This window comes from Arvicanthis niloticus, chromosome 24, assembly GCF_011762505.2.
Source record: "Arvicanthis niloticus isolate mArvNil1 chromosome 24, mArvNil1.pat.X, whole genome shotgun sequence".
Lineage (NCBI taxonomy): Eukaryota > Metazoa > Chordata > Mammalia > Rodentia > Muridae > Arvicanthis > Arvicanthis niloticus.
The window spans coordinates 43,011,590-43,028,289 of NC_133432.1; the positions used below are offsets into that span (position 1 = coordinate 43,011,590).

Consider the following 16,700-nt stretch of genomic DNA (forward strand, 5'->3'; position numbering starts at 1 on the left):
GTCCAGAAATAAACCATCCTTAAGTTTTAAGTAACTTCACAGAACAGCTTACTATTAATAGTATACTGTTTTATCATTGGTTACTATTGTTCATGTGTTACTATGCCCTATTTATTGGTATTTTATATATTATTATATTTCACTTATTATTTATTATTGTGTGAGTTTGTAGTGCTGGGGGAAAACCCAGGGCTTCATTCATATTCAACACATCCTCCTCCACCACCGAGCACCAGGGGCTGCCATGCATGCTCTACACCAGAGGAACTATCCTAGCACAGATGTGCGTGGCCAATAATTAGCTCCTTTGGTTCATTTTTGGTCACTGGGGTATTAAGTGTACTGAAAGCACTAAACCATTTTCCAAAGGGGAAGGGAGTCATCGAGTGGGATAAGCTCCTATGGTAGGACACCGAGCCCAGCTGTGTGCTTACCCCCAGAGGAGGGAAACATGGTTCACAGAAGCGGTGTTGAAAAGATGGCGCTGAGCTGGGGGTACAGCTTCCAGCAGAGCGCACACACACGCACGAGGCCCTGGGTACATCCCCAGCACGGCAGAAACCTACAGCTCAAACACATTTCTTAAAAAGAATAGCAAAACACCTCATTTATGAGCCCTGTGTTGCATGAACTCTGAAAAGGGCAATGGCTTGAATTTGGGAACAGGAGGACACGCTGTAACCCTGTTCTTCTCTTTATAAACTTCAGGACATAGAAACCATTTACAGCCCCAGTTCTGTTTTGTGTACCCAGTGTACAGCGGGACAGTGACCGAATGGCCCCTCTTACCCAGGTTGGCTCTGCAAGCCCCACGCACAGATGTTTTTAATGTACACGGGGTACCACTGACAAGCCGGCACTGGGCTTTCTATTCAAAAGCCCACTTGTAACTGAATCTGTTCCTCTGATGAAATGTACTTTTTCTAATAAAATGTCTGCTCAGAAGAACAATGTAAATAACAAAGAAACAAATTTATTTTTAATAGTATGCCGGGTTCACGAGAAGTTCAGATACACCCGCCCCCGGATCGGATCTCACGGTTCAATGAGAATCCAATTCACTCTGAAGGTAATGTTTTACTCTCGTTGGTAGCACTTTGAAATGAATCCAAGAGGCCCATGCCAGCTACTTTTAAACTTTTTTAAAATTACAAGTGTGTGTGTGTGTGTGTGTGCGCATGTGTGTGCATACACATGATGCATGGTGTGTGGTGTATATATGTGTGTGGTATGTGTATGTGTGTTTGTATATATATATGTGTGTGTGTGTATGTGTGTATGCGCAAGTGTGTGGGGTATATGTATGTGTGTATGTGTGTACATGTATGTGTGCTGTGTGTATATGTATATATGTATGTACATGTATTTGTTCTGTGAATGTATGTTTGTATGTGTGTATATGTGTGTTCAGTGTGTGTGCATGTGTGTAGGGTATGTGTATGTATATATGTGTGTGTGTGGTACGTGTATGTATATATGTGTTTGTGTATGTGTGATTTGTGTTTATGTGTATATGTGCTTTTGCATAGGGTGTGTGTATATGTGTGTGTTTATATGTGTATATGTGTGTATGTGTGTGGTATATACATTTGTATGTGTGTATATGTGTGTATGATATGTGTATGTGTGTGTGGTGTGTATATATATGTATGTGTGTGTGTTTGTATATGTATATATATGTGTGTGATGTGTGTATGTATGTGTGTGTTTGTATATGTATATATATGTGTGATGTGTGTATGTATGTGTGTGTGTTTATATGTGTATGGTATGTATGTATGTATGTATGTATATGTGTGTGTATATGTGTGTGTTTATATGTGTATGGTATGTATGTATGTATGTATATGTGTGTGTATGTGTGTGTGTTTATATGTGTATGGTATGTATGTATGTATGTATATGTGTGTGTATGTGTGTGTGTTTATATGTGTATGGTATGTATGTATGTATGTATATGTGTGTGTATATGTGTGTGTTTATATGTGTATGGTATGTATGTATGTATGTATATGTGTGTGTATGTGTGTGTGTTTATATGTGTATGGTATGTATGTATGTATGTATATGTGTGTGTATGTGTGTGTGTTTATATGTGTATGGTATGTATGTATGTATGTATATGTGTGTGTATGTGTGTGTGTTTATATGTGTATGGTATGTATGTATGTATGTATATGTGTGTGTATGTGTGTGTGTTTATATGTGTATGGTATGTATGTATGTATGTATATGTGTATGTATGTGTGTGTGTTTATATGTGTATGGTATGTATGTATGTATGTATATGTGTGTGTATGTCTGTGTGTTTATATGTGTATGGTATGTATGTATGTATGTATATGTGTGTGTATCTGTGTGTGTACTTGTGATCAGGCATACTCATGCTATGGCACCCCATGGAAGTCAGAGGACAACTGACTGAGAGAGCTGGTACTGGACAGATGTCAGCTTGTCAGGCCTAAGGGCAGCTTTTCTCACTGAGCCTTGGGCGGCAGAGCAGAAGCAGTGTGTCTTTGCTTAGGTCACAGACAGGCTTTGTCAGTGCGTGCTTTCTTGGAAAGTCAAAAGCCAGTAGTTGTGAACTCCATGCCCATGGTCAACTAACAAGCACCTAGAACTAGTTTGTTTGTTCAGAATACTCTTTATAAAGTCGTAAGCTAATTGGAGCCAGGTTGTACCTGCGAAGACAGTGAGTTCTAGACTCAGAGTTGACCTTCAGAACAGTTGGCTCCAGACAAGTTAGACATCCAGAGTCCCCGCTCCTCACTTATAAAATTGATCCAATACTACTTTCCTCTTAGGACTGTTAGAAGGACTAAACAGAAGGATGTGAAGTATAAAATACAGCTCATAAAATGCGGTGGACAGTCGATCAGTCTTTGTTTTTTTTTTTTTACTGACAGAATTTTTGAAGGGAAGGAGGGATAATGTTAGGATGTTTTGCCTACTGTGTATGTCTGTGCACCACCTGATTGCAGTGCCCTCGGAGACCCAGAAGAGGGCGTTAGATGCCCTGGGACTGGATTGTGAGCCACCATGTGAGTTCTGGGAACTGAACCCAGGTCTTCTGAAAGAGCAGCCAGTGCTCTTAACCACTGAGCCATCTCTCCTGCCCCAAGAAGGATTCAAATTAATATTCATTGTCTTAGCTCAGATGGCTTTAACAGATTATTAACGACTGGGTATCATAAACTGACTACATTATTTCTCACAGTTCTGGAGGCTCGAAAATCAAGATCATCAAGGAGCAGCTGACACTTACTCCTCACGTGGACGTGCTAATCTTACTGTGTCCCCAGCCCGCACACAGAGGCCAAGAACGAGCTTCCTTCTCTTTAAAAAAAACTTTTTTTTAAAAAATTGTGTTAGTGTCTTGTGGGGGAAATCCATTCTTTCCTTTCAACATGAAGGTTCCAGGGATTGAACTTGGGTCCTCTGTGGAAACACCTTTACCTGATGAGCCATCTTGCCCGTTCTCCTCTTCCTGTTTTATAGACTCCCTTGTCCCATGCTCATTACCTGGTCACTTCGCAAACACTCTATTCCTGATACTGTTGCTTGAGAGTTTGTTTGCCTGTATGTGTGTATATGTATGTGTGTGTGTATGTGTGTGTGTGTGTATGTATGTATGTATGTGCACCGTGTGTGCCTGGTACCTTTGGAGGCCAGAAGAAGAGTCACATTCCCTGGAACTAGCCTTACAGACAGTTGTGAGCCATCATATGGGTGCTGGGAACTAAGCCTGGGTCCTCTGCAAGAACATCCAGTGCTCTTAACCATGGAGCCATCCCTCCAGCCCCTTGGCAGTTGAACAGTACTTCATTCCAGAAAACAGAGTGACTGTTCAAGTAGACTAAGAAGAGGCTGGTTTATAGAGAGAAAAATGACTGAAGGGGAATAAAAAAGGGGAGGCAGAGATCAGGACAGGAATGGTGGTGCACGACTTTGACCCAAGCACACAGGATGCAGAGTGGTAGTCTGTGAGTTCAAGGTCAGCCAAGTCTACATAGCATATTCCAGGACAGCCAGGGACACGTGTCGCTTACAGGAACAGGCTGATCATTTTAGATCATTTTCCCGGGACTGGAGTCAGGAAATGAGAAAGGTGACTGATAGCTTAACATCAGTTTCCCTCAAGATAAACTCTTCAGTAAGGATAGAAGCAGAAGCCATTCCATCTTCGTGCCCAGAATGTGGCCTGCTCAGGAGGTTTGGTGGTTGCTTCTGATTTCTCCAAAGGTCAAATAATCCTTTCTCTTTGTATGATGAACCTTTCGTCTGTGTGACGGCCATTCGATTTGGTTTATTGAGCCTAGAGCAGGAGACCAGATCTAATGACTTATAAATATCTCCACACTGATGTCACCTTAGCTGCGTCTCACAGAGGTCTGATAGTGCACTGCCAAGTGTTTGGGGAATGCGAAGAGTGGATATATTTTTACAGATGAGATTGAATATGAAAACCAAAAGAGGCTAGAAGAAGAAGAGGAAGAAGATTTGAACGTGCTGACATTTGAAGACCTTCTTTGTTTTGCATATCAAGTGGCCAAAGGCATGGAGTTCCTGGAGTTCAAGTCGGTAAGCACCTTTTAAAGAGAAAACGGACAGAAAGTATAAAATAGAACCATAGAAAGGAACATGTGCATGCAGCTTTGAGCAAGTTGAGTCTACATTTGTTCCTTGGTCATTTTAACATGCCTCCCTTAATATCTGCACCCTGCCCCTAGCACTTCTCATACCTGTAATGTAGCCCTGTCGCTGGTTAGAGCCACTGTCCCATGGATGTCTAGGGAAGTCCCTGAAAAGCTACATTGAAGTGTTGTCACTCCTGCAGACACAGAGATTCACATTGTTCCCTGCAGTCAGGGGCATGAATGGAGGCCCAAAGTTCACCAGCTCTGCCTCCCCAGCCAGCCAGCCTGGACACATGCAGCCTAGACTGGCCACAGCACTGTGGAACCTGTCTCTACACAGTGGCTAGCCCGTATTCTCAAGCACTGCAGCAGGAAGGCTGTGGGACCTGCCCCAAATCGTGATCTCCCCGTGCATTAGTCACTGCTGCTGCTTCCCCGCTGTCCCTGTCATTCCATACTATCAGTCACCAAAGCCTCGAATCTTTATGTCTGCTGAAGCAATGTGGTGGTAAGCAGATTAGCAGGAGAAAAAGGATATAACATTTTTCCTGTGTGTGCCCTACACAAACTATTGAAACACAAGGAAGGGCTAGATGTCGCAAAGGCAGCCGGTGTCCCAAAGGCAGCCGGTGTCCTTGAGCAAACATTCTCTTCTGCTTGTTTTTGGGTCAGCCCTTTCCACAGGCCCACTGTAAACAGGGAACATGTAAAAACTGCCCTGAATTATCTAACCTGATCATCGTAGCTTGGCTGCCTTTTTACTCTTACTCATAGACATGTTATGACATGGACCTTTGAAGAACGTCCAGTTTTTAGACTGTTTGTCTTCACCGCAGGCCTTCTGCTCTAGTCACGCCCAGCACTGTGCTCTCCCCAGTCTGTGATTCTGTCACACATTGGTGTGGCTCCATGCGACACTGTGCTGGGGCAGAAACCCGATGAGGGTGTGACGTCAGGGCTCAGAGAATAATAGTAGTGATATCATAATGTAGCTAAGGGAGAGACAAGCAGACCTACAAATCAGATCAGTGTCTTGTGATTAATATTGTCACTGAAGTAAGCATGGCTACCCCCAAGGAACATGAATGGTAGATCTGGCCAGTGCAGGACAGGGAAAAAAATGGCTTCTGGTGAGGGCTCATGCAGCAGCTGAGGCAAGTTTTTAAAGAGATAAGAGAGCAGGGAACACAGATGGTTAGGGCGTGTGGGTCTTGGGGGAGATGCCTTCAGACGGAGGTAATCACAGAAGTCTGTAGAAGGAGAGTGAAGGGAAGGAGGTGCTCAGTGTGCCTATGTCACATGCAGAAGAAGTGTTTGGGTTGAAAATGGAGACTTGAGTGGTGGCAGTTGTGCCCTTAGGTTGAGTGGGACCTTGCCTTGATGGCAGACGTAGAGACCAGGAAGAGCCGTGGAGATGGGGGTGGGAGCAGGGGAGAGAACAGGAGAGCCTTGGATGGAATCCAGAGGGAAGGACAAGGAAGAGGACTGGGTAAAGCCAGGCCAGGCAGGGAAGGCTTCTTGCTGGTCTGCAGGAGCCTTTCCCAGAGCAGCAGTGGAGAAGATGGACAGAACAGGTAGACAGGAGGACATGTTGGGGTTGGGGACAGACGTCAAGGAGATGCCACATGAAGAAAAGCAGACTTGGAGAAGCTGATCTGGAGTCACGGCACAGACGTTCCCAGTTTTATAGGCTTTGTCCTTTTAAAGGCTGAAGGGGGTGTAGCGGACCCCTACGGATGCCATGTGCTTTCCAGCAATGCCTTCCAGAGTTCATTCCCTCCAGAGACTCTGCGCTCGACTCTCACAGACTCCTCGAAACTCATTGGCATCTTCTGTCTTGTCTGTCTGTCTGCCTCCTGCACCCTGTGTGTGCATGTGAGCATGCTGTGCCCGTGCATCCCTGCGTGCGTGCGTGCGTGCGTATGACTGTGGGGCACATGTACCATAGTGTGTGTACAGAGGACAAACTTCGGGAGTTAATTCTTCCACTGTGGGACCCAGGAATCGAGCTCAGGACATCATGGTTACATGGTAAATGCTTTTTCTCACTGAGCTGTCATCTCTTTGGTCCCCCAAACTTACTTCTTCTGAATACTTTCTTTGATATTAATCTATTTATTTATTTAGAGATAAGACCTCTCTGTATAGTCTAGGCTGGCCTCAAATTTGGAAGTCCTCCTCAGTGCTGAGATTATGGGTCTGCACCATCAGGCCTGTCAGACATGATGCAATTTTATTCCTAAAGCTGGCTCTTTATCCAGAAAAGATTCTGTTCTCACACCAGAAGCCGGCTCTGGAGCTCCATGAAGGCTCTTTTTTAGCTCTTCTTTTGCTCATAGCTCCAGGGATGCTTCAGATGACTGTGGCTGAGGTAAGGTAGGAGTCAGCCAGTGTTCGTGGGATGTGTGACAGTCACGGGTCACCCTCTGTCCTTTATAACTGTTGCGAGTCTCGGAAGGCGTGTAAGTCACAGCCAGCGTCATTCCAGCCTCTCTCTCCCAGTGTGTTCACAGAGACCTGGCAGCCAGGAACGTGCTGGTCACCCACAGGAAGGTGGTGAAGATCTGTGACTTTGGACTGGCCCGAGACATCCTGAGTGACTCCAGCTACGTCGTCAGGGGCAATGTGAGCCGTTTGCTTTTTGTCACAAGTACAGGAAACATCTGCACTCACTGTAATGCGCTTTTGATTTATGGTGACACTGAGGGGGAGGAAAAAAAAACCCCAGTGCTTTACTCATTTAGGCTGAAAAGACTTCTGTGCTCGATGAGAGCTAAGCAAAATAGCCACACATCTCTGGGGCTGACCACTCAGGGCAGGTCCATTAGGGGTTGGCATGCGATCTTCACAAAAAAAGAAAGAAAGAAAGAAAGAAAGAAAGAAAGAAAGAAAGAAAGGAAGGAAGGAAGAAATGCCCTTACTCGGAACTGTTTCAATTTCCTTAGCTATAAAGCGGCTGTTGAGTTATGTTTCCAACCATGAGAGAAGGTAACATGAACAACAGGCTTGTTTTTCTGAACAGGCAGCATACAGATATTCACTATAAAATTTAAAGGCACTGTAGTTTAATAGCGTTTGTTATTCTGTCACTATTAGACTAGTGCAGGAAGACCTAAGTAAAACATGACTGACGTTTGCTCATTAAAAGAGAATGGAAGGGGCCGGAGAGGGCTCAGTGGTTAACAGCACAAACCGCTTTTCCAGGGAACCAGGGCAGGATACTGACAAGCATCTATGAATCCAGTTCCAGGGAATCCAATGCCTCTGGCCTCTTTAGACATGTGTGCTCATGCGCACGTACCTACACATAATTAAAAATAAATTTAAAGTATGATGAGGTAAAATAAATGTTTAAGATGGGAAGAAAGAAAGAAAGGTAGATAGAAAATGATAGGTAGATACATAGATAGATAGATAGATAGATAGATAGATAGATAGATAGATAGATAAACAAATAATAAGATATCTCAGCAGATAAAAGCACTTGCTGCTACATCTGAGGACTAGAGCTGCCCCCAAAACCACACGGTGGAAAAAGCCGGAATCCTGTAAGTTGACCTCTGACCTTCACCTGTGTGCAGTAGCAATGCCCACACATGCACACAAATAAAAACATAATTTTTCTTCTTTTTGGTTTTTGAGACAGAATTTCTCTGTGTAGTCCAGGCTGTCCTGGAACTCACTCTGTAAACCAGGCTGGCCTTGAACTCAGAGATCTGCCTGCCTCTGTCTCCTGAGCACTGGGGATAAGGGTGTGCGTCACCACCATGTCCCCTTGGCATAAAATTTTTAAAGAAAGAAAGGAGGAAAAGAACAGTGGGGATGTCACTCAGGCGTAGAGCTCTTGCCTGGCCTTTATGAGGCTTTGGGTCAAGCCTCAGAATGAGGAAGAAAAAGAAGGAATTAGGACACCTTGGTACAAGTCCCTCTGGCGCTGTGTATTCAGTCAGTGCTGGGGGAGGGGAAGGGAGTGGGGGGGGGGAGTCTCAGTATTATCATCCCTGTTTGTGAAATAACAGCAGGCCAGATTGCTCCAGTTCCTCCTCTCTGCCCAACACCCTCTGAAAATACCCACTCTGGGAAGAGGAAATGGAGACAAAGAAAAGCATATTGCTCCGTGCACGGATGTGAGCGGTGCAGAGCCTGTGTCTGTGTCACTCACTGTGGTGTCTTCCTACTTCCTACAGGATTTTGAATTTACTTCCTAGGTTCCCAGAAACAAATCAATCAAATCAATAACATAGCCCTTTACCCAAAAATATGAGAACTCAAATTAATACTCGTCTCGGGTGGCTTAGAACCGGTTCCCAGGGATGGTAGCTGCAGCGATAATATGTGACTGCTCTGGGTGATTATGTGGCTTCCACGCCACTAGTGGGCTCTCCTGTGGGAAGGTGAATTCTATTCAGAACCTTCTGTTAATGAGTCAAGTGGCCCAGACTGGATTCATTCAGTGACTCCATTTGCATAGGATTTAAAAGAGGATTTCCTTCTGAGGCTCTGCTTTTGCCTGCTGGAACCAAATCAGAACAAAACCCTGCGCCCCAGGATCTAACTAACCACTGTGTCCTCATGCAAATTAGAGCAAAGCCCGTTTCACACTGCTGGAAGTTATTCAAGCCCAGAGGGCAGCCTGTGGTTATTTCTAGGTGTGATAACTTAAGTCCCCCACAGTCCTTGAGGATGTTCCTTCTCTTCAGTTCTGAGAAAAGCTCTGGTAAATGATTCTGTTCGGCCTGACCTTGTCTACCTCCCAGCAAAGACAGAGCTCTTCCTTAGTGAAGGGCGTTGCTACTGCACTTGCCAATTCCAAGCACAAGCCTTTGTCCAAGATGACTTTTAAAGAAGTGTATTTTGCCAGGAGTGGTGGTCCATGCCTTTAAACCCAACTCTCAGGAGGCAACGGCAGGCGGATCTGTGTGTTCGAGGTCCTATTCTGCTTCTTATGTAGCCCAGGCGACATAGTGTGACCCTGTCTCGGAATAGAAAAATAGATAGATGAAAGATAGATATAGAAAGGAGATGAATAAAACAGGTGATAGGTGTTAGATATACACAATAGATGATAGATAAATAGATAGATGATAAATAGATAAGAAACATATTTCTGAAAAGCTTCTACTTTTTTGTTTTCATCATTAAGAGTGTTCTTAGGTTTTAAATTTTATCATATAATGCTGGGCAGTGGTGGCGCATGCCTTTAATCCCAGCACTCAGGAAGCAGAGGCAGGTGGATCTCTGTGAGTCTGAGGCCAGCCTGGTCTACAGAGCCAGTTCCAGGACAGCCAGGGCTACATGGAGAAATCCTGTCTTGAAAACCAAAAATAAATAAGTAATTAGGTAAATAAATAAATAAATAAATAAATAAATAAATTTGATCATCTAACGGAAAACAAAACAAAAACTCACAAAGGCCGGAGAGATGGCTCAGTGGTTAGAGCGCTGGCTGCTCTTCCAGCCATTCCAGGCTCAGTTTCCACACCTACGTGTCAGCTCACGCCTGTTTGTAATTCTAGTTCCAGGAGACACAGCACTTTTACAGACATACATGAAGGCAAAACACCAATAAATCTTTGTTTTTAAATGGCCTCAGGTTTCCAATTTTATCATCTAACAACAACAAAGAGGGGCTGGAGAGATGGCTCAGTGGTTAGAGCACTGGCTGCTCTTGCTGAGGACCCAGGTTCAGTTCTCAACTCCCATGAGGTGGCTCACCTCTCTCTAGAACATCAGTTCCAAGGGATGTTGACACCCCCTTCTGGCATCCTCTGGCACTGCATGCATGTGGCACACTTACATACACGCAGACCAAACACTCGTGCACATAAAATTAAAAACAAAAGCCTTTTAAAAATCTCCAAGTCGACACGTGGGCGCTAACCCAGCCTCTCTTGCATTTTACACAGGCGCGGCTGCCAGTGAAGTGGATGGCACCCGAGAGCTTATTTGAAGGGATCTATACAATCAAGAGTGACGTCTGGTCCTACGGCATCCTTCTCTGGGAGATATTTTCACTGGGTACGTACGTGTGGCACAGGCAGGCCACTCTGGGCTCTGGCTTTGTGTCTCCCACTCCTCCTGCACCCCTCCTGCACCCCTTTACCTTGCAAGCCAGAGGGTGGGTGAAACACTGCTCAGTTGCTTGCAGCTTCTGGTCTGCCTCTGTTGTTATTTGCTGACATTTGCGATCTGCCTTTCCCGCCCTCTGGAATTGATTGGGGACTTCTGGATCCCTCGGTACAGGGTGGGTCTGGTCTGGCGCTGGGGAATCCTCTGTGCTTGTCTTCAGACAGAGTGCATGCTAAATAAACAAACAGGAAGACCAGTGTTTGTGGGGCCCCACTGAGCGTGCGCTTTTCCCAGGTGTGAACCCTTACCCCGGCATCCCTGTTGATGCTAACTTCTATAAACTGATTCAGAATGGATTTAAAATGGAGCAGCCATTCTATGCCACCGAAGAGATGTAAGTACAAGCAGACTGGGGCTGGACTGGGGTTGGGTACCAGACGTTTACTGTGGGCTCTAAGACTTCCAAATGCATGACAAAACCAAACACTTGCTGGCTTTGTTGGTTTGTTTGTTTCTTCTTTTGTTTTGTTTTCTTTTTGAGCCAAGGTTTCCCTGTGTAGCCCTGGCTGTCCTGTAGACCAGGCTGGCCTCAAGCTCAGAGATCCGCCAGCCTCTGCCTCCTGAGTGCTGTTATTAAAGGCGTGCGCCACCACCACTTGTTAAAGCTACTTTCCTACTACATTACAGAGCTTTTATCTACTTATTTATTTATGTATGTGGGTACACTGTTGCTGTTCTCAGACACACCAGAAGGGGGCATCAGACCCCATTACAGATGGTTGTGAGCCACCATGTGGTTGTTGGGAACTGAACTCAGGACCTCTGGAAGAGCAGTCAGTGCTCTTAACTGCTGAGCCATCTCTCCAGCCCATGATTCCTTTTTAAAAGCAGAGAAATCTTGGTACAGTGGCACCTGCCTTTAATTCCAGCACTTGGGAAGCAGAGAGGCAGACAGATCTCTGTGGTTTGAGGCTAACCTGGTCTACAGAGTAAGTTTGAGGACAGCCAAAGCTATGTAGTGGGATCCTGTCTTGAAAAAAAAAATCAGTCAATTAATCAATAAAATTTTTTAGGAGGGGGGCAACAGGAAGGGCAAGAGGACACTTGCCTATAACCCTAGTACTCCAGAGGTAAGGCATGAAGCTGTGGGCTAGCCTGTGCTAATGGCAAGATAAGGAAGGAAGGAAGGAAAGAAGAAAGGAAGGAGGAAAGGAGGGAAGGAGGGAACAAGAAGCAAAGAAACAAAGTAAGCAGAGAAAAACCGTTTGCTTCAGGTAGCCTTGCTGCCCTCCTGGGAGCACTCCAGGACTGCCTTTGTCTGCTTGGGGTACCTGAGGGTTTGACTTCACCTCACATCTCTGGTAAAAATTCTCGTTTGAGCTTCCCACAAAGCCAGCACACGGTGCACAGGCTGTCCCACACGGCGGGGCAGACGCTGCCCTGGGCGTTCGCTGTGGATGGCTCTGAGTTCATTCACACTGCCTCACCTCAGCCTCTGCTTGGCTCTCTCACAGATACTTTGTAATGCAATCCTGCTGGGCTTTTGACTCAAGGAAGCGGCCATCCTTCCCCAACCTGACTTCATTTTTAGGATGTCAGCTGGCAGAGGCAGAGGAAGCAGTAAGTAGAGACATGGCTTGATGATAACCGTCCCCGGGGAGATGTGTGGGTGTCAGCCCCAGCACCGATGTCCTCAGATCTGGTTGTGGCAGGTTGTCTTTCTCACCTCACTTTGTCTCACCTCACTTCCACAGTTATGTGCAGCAAGACCTACTTCCTGGTGTGGGCTTGGGGGCCGGGGCTTTCCTGTGATTTCATCCAACTGATGAATAAGTTAAAAGCCCTGCAGGGTCCGGTGCAAAGGACTACACAACTAAATAAACCTTAACTCCTCCAGGAGCCACTGGCCTGTTCTAAATCAATGCGACACATGAACATAGGCTCCTCTCAACTGTGTGAGGGTGGGTGTGGATGGGAAGGGCTCTAGCCCAAAGCCCTAAGACTCATTCCATCTCTGCTGCCCAGTCCTCACTGATGTGAATGATGGCAAATTTCTTCTTTGGCCTTGATGTTCCCATCTGTAAAATGGGTTGCAAAGCTAAATAAATGATCCTTGAGCAACAGGATCTTGGTATTACCTCACTAGCCCCTCCTTAGCACTCCCAGCACAGGAGGGGGCTGCTCCAGATGAGAGTGGAGCCTTGAATTCTCATAGCCCAGGTTCAGATCCTGCCTCTGTCACGAACATCTCATGTAGTGTTTGCTACTTTACACTTTAATGTGGACATCTTGTGGGATGATAGTTCTGTAAAGGATAAACCATCTGCCATCTGCCTTTTTCCTACTTTTCATTAAAATGAGCGGCTGCTGTTTCAGAGAAACCAAAACCCATGGAAGGGGCTGGAGAGATGGCCCAGTGGTTAGAGCACTGGCTGCTCTTGCAGAGGACCAGGGGTCACTTCCCAGTGAACATGAACATGGTGGCTCACAAGCGCCTGTAACTACAATTTTAGGCACTCCGATGCCCTCTTCTGGCCTTTGTGGGCACTGCATTCCCATACTGAAGAACACACTCATAGCCATAAAGTAAACAAAACTTTAAAACAAGCCATAGAAACTACCCACATTCATAGTTTTATATTTTTAAGATTATTTAAATTTTCAGCTTTAAAAAAAAAGAACTAAAAAATACTAATTTTTAGCTTTGTGTATTAGTGTGTATGGGGACCCTCAGAAAACAGAAGAGGGTGTGGAGTCCCGAGTCCCCTGGAGCTGGAGTTACAAGTAATCGCGAGCCACCTTACACAGGCTCCCGGCACCAAACTCAGGTCTTCTGCAAGAGCAGCCAGTGTTCTTGACCACTGAGCCACCGCTCCCTCCCCTACATTCATATTTTACGATCTGTATAAAAGTAAGGTTTATTTAAGAACTGTGCTTTCTAGGCACCCAGGTGAGACTTGCTCAGCTGGTCATCCTTGCTGCCTCTCCCCTTTTCCAGATGTACCAGAACATGGGTGGCAGCGTTCCAGAACATCCATCCATCCACCAAAACAGGCGGCCTATCAGCAGAGAGGCAGGCTCAGAGCCACCGTCACCACAGGCCCAGGTGAAGATTCACAGAGAAAGAAGCTAGCGAGGAGGCCTTGGATCCCGCCACCCTAGACAGGCTGTAGAGCTGCAGAGCCAAGGCTAGCCTCGCCTCAGAGGAAGCGCCCTACCGGCCTGTTGCTTCGCTGGACTTTTCTCTAGATGCTATCCGCCATTACTCCAAAGTGACCACCCCTCGTACAGGCAGAAGAGCCAGCAATGAGACTTACTGGTAAGCCTGCCTAAACTGGGAGGCCTTTCCAGGCCGGCTTGAGGGGAAAGCCATGTATCTGAAATATAGCATATTCTTGTAAATACATAAAACAAAACAAACCCAGTTTTGCTAAGGAGAAAGAAGCAAAATATGATTTTTTTAAAAAAAAATCTATGTTTTAAAATAATATGTAACTTTTTCATCTGTTTAGTGATATATTTTATGGATGGAAATAAACTTTCTACTCTAGAAACGTTGGTTCTTGGTCCTTTACTTGAACCGTAAGCTCCTGGCCTCATCGGTACATGAGATTTCTTGGTTTTTGTTGTTGTCGTTTGTTTGTTTTTTCTCTTGAGCAGCTGCACTCTTGGGGATGCTTGGTGTTGTTTGGTTTTGAGACAGGATCTAATGATCTAGCTCAGGCTGGCCTCAAACCTGGGATCCTCCTGCCTCTGCCTTGTGTCCTGGGGTGAGCAGCGTGCATCACCACATCTGGTAAAAGGCCAGCTCTTTCACGGGAATGTTAAAGCATCCCGAGTCAGCCAGACTGAGGACAGCGGGTACCACGTCTGCTGCTCTCCATAACTCCCTTGCCTACCCATTTGCTGTTGGCCTTTCAAAGCTGAGCAACTTTCAGCCCGTAGGCTTATAAACTCGCCTTGCTCTGTCCCTTTGCACGCTGGATATCACTGAGTTCTACCCTTTATTTCTTTGCTTTGTCCTAAGACAGGATCTCATGTACCCCAGGCTGGTCTCAGATGGACGGTGTAGCTAAGGATGACCTTGAACTTCCGGTTCTCCTGTCCCTACCTCCTGAGTGCTGGAATCCCAGCTGTGCCACCATGCCCAGTTTTATCTGATTCTTTGGCCTCTTTTCCATCTAATGCAGTGTTTCTCACCCTTCCTAATGCCGAGACCCTTTAATACAGTTTCTCATGTGTGGTGACCCCCCAATGGTAAAATGATTTCATTGCTACTTCATAACTGTAATTTTGCTACTGTTTTTTTTTTTTTTTAAGATTTATTTATTATATATGGGTACACTGTCTTCAGACACACCAGAAGAGAGCATCAGATCTCATTACAGATGGTTGTGAGCCACCATGTGGTTGCTGGGATTTGAACTCAGGACCTTTGGAAGTGCAGTCAGTGCTCCTAACCACTGAGCCATCTCTCCAGCCCCATTTTGCTACTGTTATGAATCATAATATAAATATCTAATGTGCTATTGCTACGGGGGTCTCCACCCATAGGTTGAGAACAAAACCGCTGCTCTAATGTGTCTCTTACCTGATGCAAGTTCCATCTCCCTAAGCACTGACATTTTTGAGTGTGTCGCCGCGTCTTGTAAGCACCAGGTCTCTCCGTTGATTCAGCTTCCACCCCTCTGCTTCTGTTTCACCTCTTGACACTGTCTTCAGAGTGTTTTCTCTCTAGCCAAAACTGCTTGGATGGTCCTGGATGTGTCTGGGGTTTTCTAGCCCTCTCTTCTGCCTCAGCCTTCGTCTCCACGCCCACCAGGGATAGCTGCCTCCATGGCAACCAGTGAGAGCTTCTTGTCTATATCATTAGATTGTCTCTGCACAGACAGCCTTCCTGTCTGATGCTGTAATTAGCTTCTGTGACAATGTTCTCTCTCTCTCTCTCTAGAGGTTTGTTTATTTATTTATATGAGTACACTGTCGCTGTCTTCAGACACACCAGAAGAGAGCATCGGATCCCATTACAGATGGTTATGAACGATCATGTTGGTTGCTGGGAATTGAACTCAGGACCTCCAGAAGAGCAGCTCTTAACTGCTGAGCCGTCTCTCCAGCCCTCATCCTCTCTTTTAAGCTGGAGCTTGAGCAGTTTGAAGGCAGGTGTGATTTTAGGTGAATCCAAACACTCAATTCCAAGGAAGTAATAAGTGTAGACAGACATTTGGTTACTGTTTAACCTACTCGTGCAAAAGCATAGGATATGCTTGCTGACAGACATTCAGCTAATGTTGTTCCTACTTAAATAAGTGGCACAGTCCTTTAGCCGTATAACAAGCATTGGGAAACCTCTCCAGCCCAGCTTCCAGTTCAGAGTGTATTTCTCCTACATTCTTGTCTTTATTACACACACACACACACACACACACAGACACACACACACACACACACACACACACACACACACACCTCTACCAACCACAGCAGAGAGGCACGGCAGCTGGAGCAGGAACCTGAGCCATCACAGACTCAACCAGAAGCACAAAGCAGAGCGTGAAATGGAAATGGGGTTAGGATATAAACTCTCAAAAGCTCGCCAGATATGGTGGCGCACACCTTTAATCCAAACACTTGGGAGGCAGAGGCAGGCGGCTCCCTATGAATCTGTGTCCAGTTTGGAGTATATAGTGAGTCCCAGGCCAGCCCAGAATACATAGTGAGACCCTGTCACAAACAAACAAACAAACAAACAAACAACAGAAGCCCACCCCAGAGGCAGAGGTGCTCCCTCCAGCACAGTCATGCCTTGAAAAGATTCCAATACACTCACCCAAAGAGTGCCACCAACTGGGGACTAAGTGTTCAGACACATAGCCTAAGGGTGGGGGGTTTCTCATTCAAATCACCATACACTTCTTTGCTTTAACATATAAATGGAATCAACCACACTGACCCTGTTGTCAGATGTGGGCTTTGTCCTTGGTAATATGTGGA

General features: G+C 45.6%; 1 protein-coding gene across 1 annotated transcript in view; it reads left to right on the plus strand.

The window, feature by feature from the left end:
• Flt3 (fms related receptor tyrosine kinase 3) overlaps positions 1–14,222 on the plus strand; it is a 34,401-nt gene extending 20,179 nt beyond the window's left edge. Inside the window, exons 14-20 of the mRNA XM_076922246.1 lie at positions 987–1,069; positions 4,448–4,581; positions 7,140–7,262; positions 10,544–10,655; positions 11,001–11,100; positions 12,221–12,326; positions 13,705–14,222. Of these exons, the coding sequence (XP_076778361.1) occupies positions 987–1,069; positions 4,448–4,581; positions 7,140–7,262; positions 10,544–10,655; positions 11,001–11,100; positions 12,221–12,326; positions 13,705–13,839 (793 nt within the window). The 3' untranslated portion in view covers positions 13,840–14,222. The remainder of the gene's footprint in view (positions 1–986; positions 1,070–4,447; positions 4,582–7,139; positions 7,263–10,543; positions 10,656–11,000; positions 11,101–12,220; positions 12,327–13,704) is intronic.
• Positions 14,223–16,700: the final 2,478 nt, after the last annotated feature.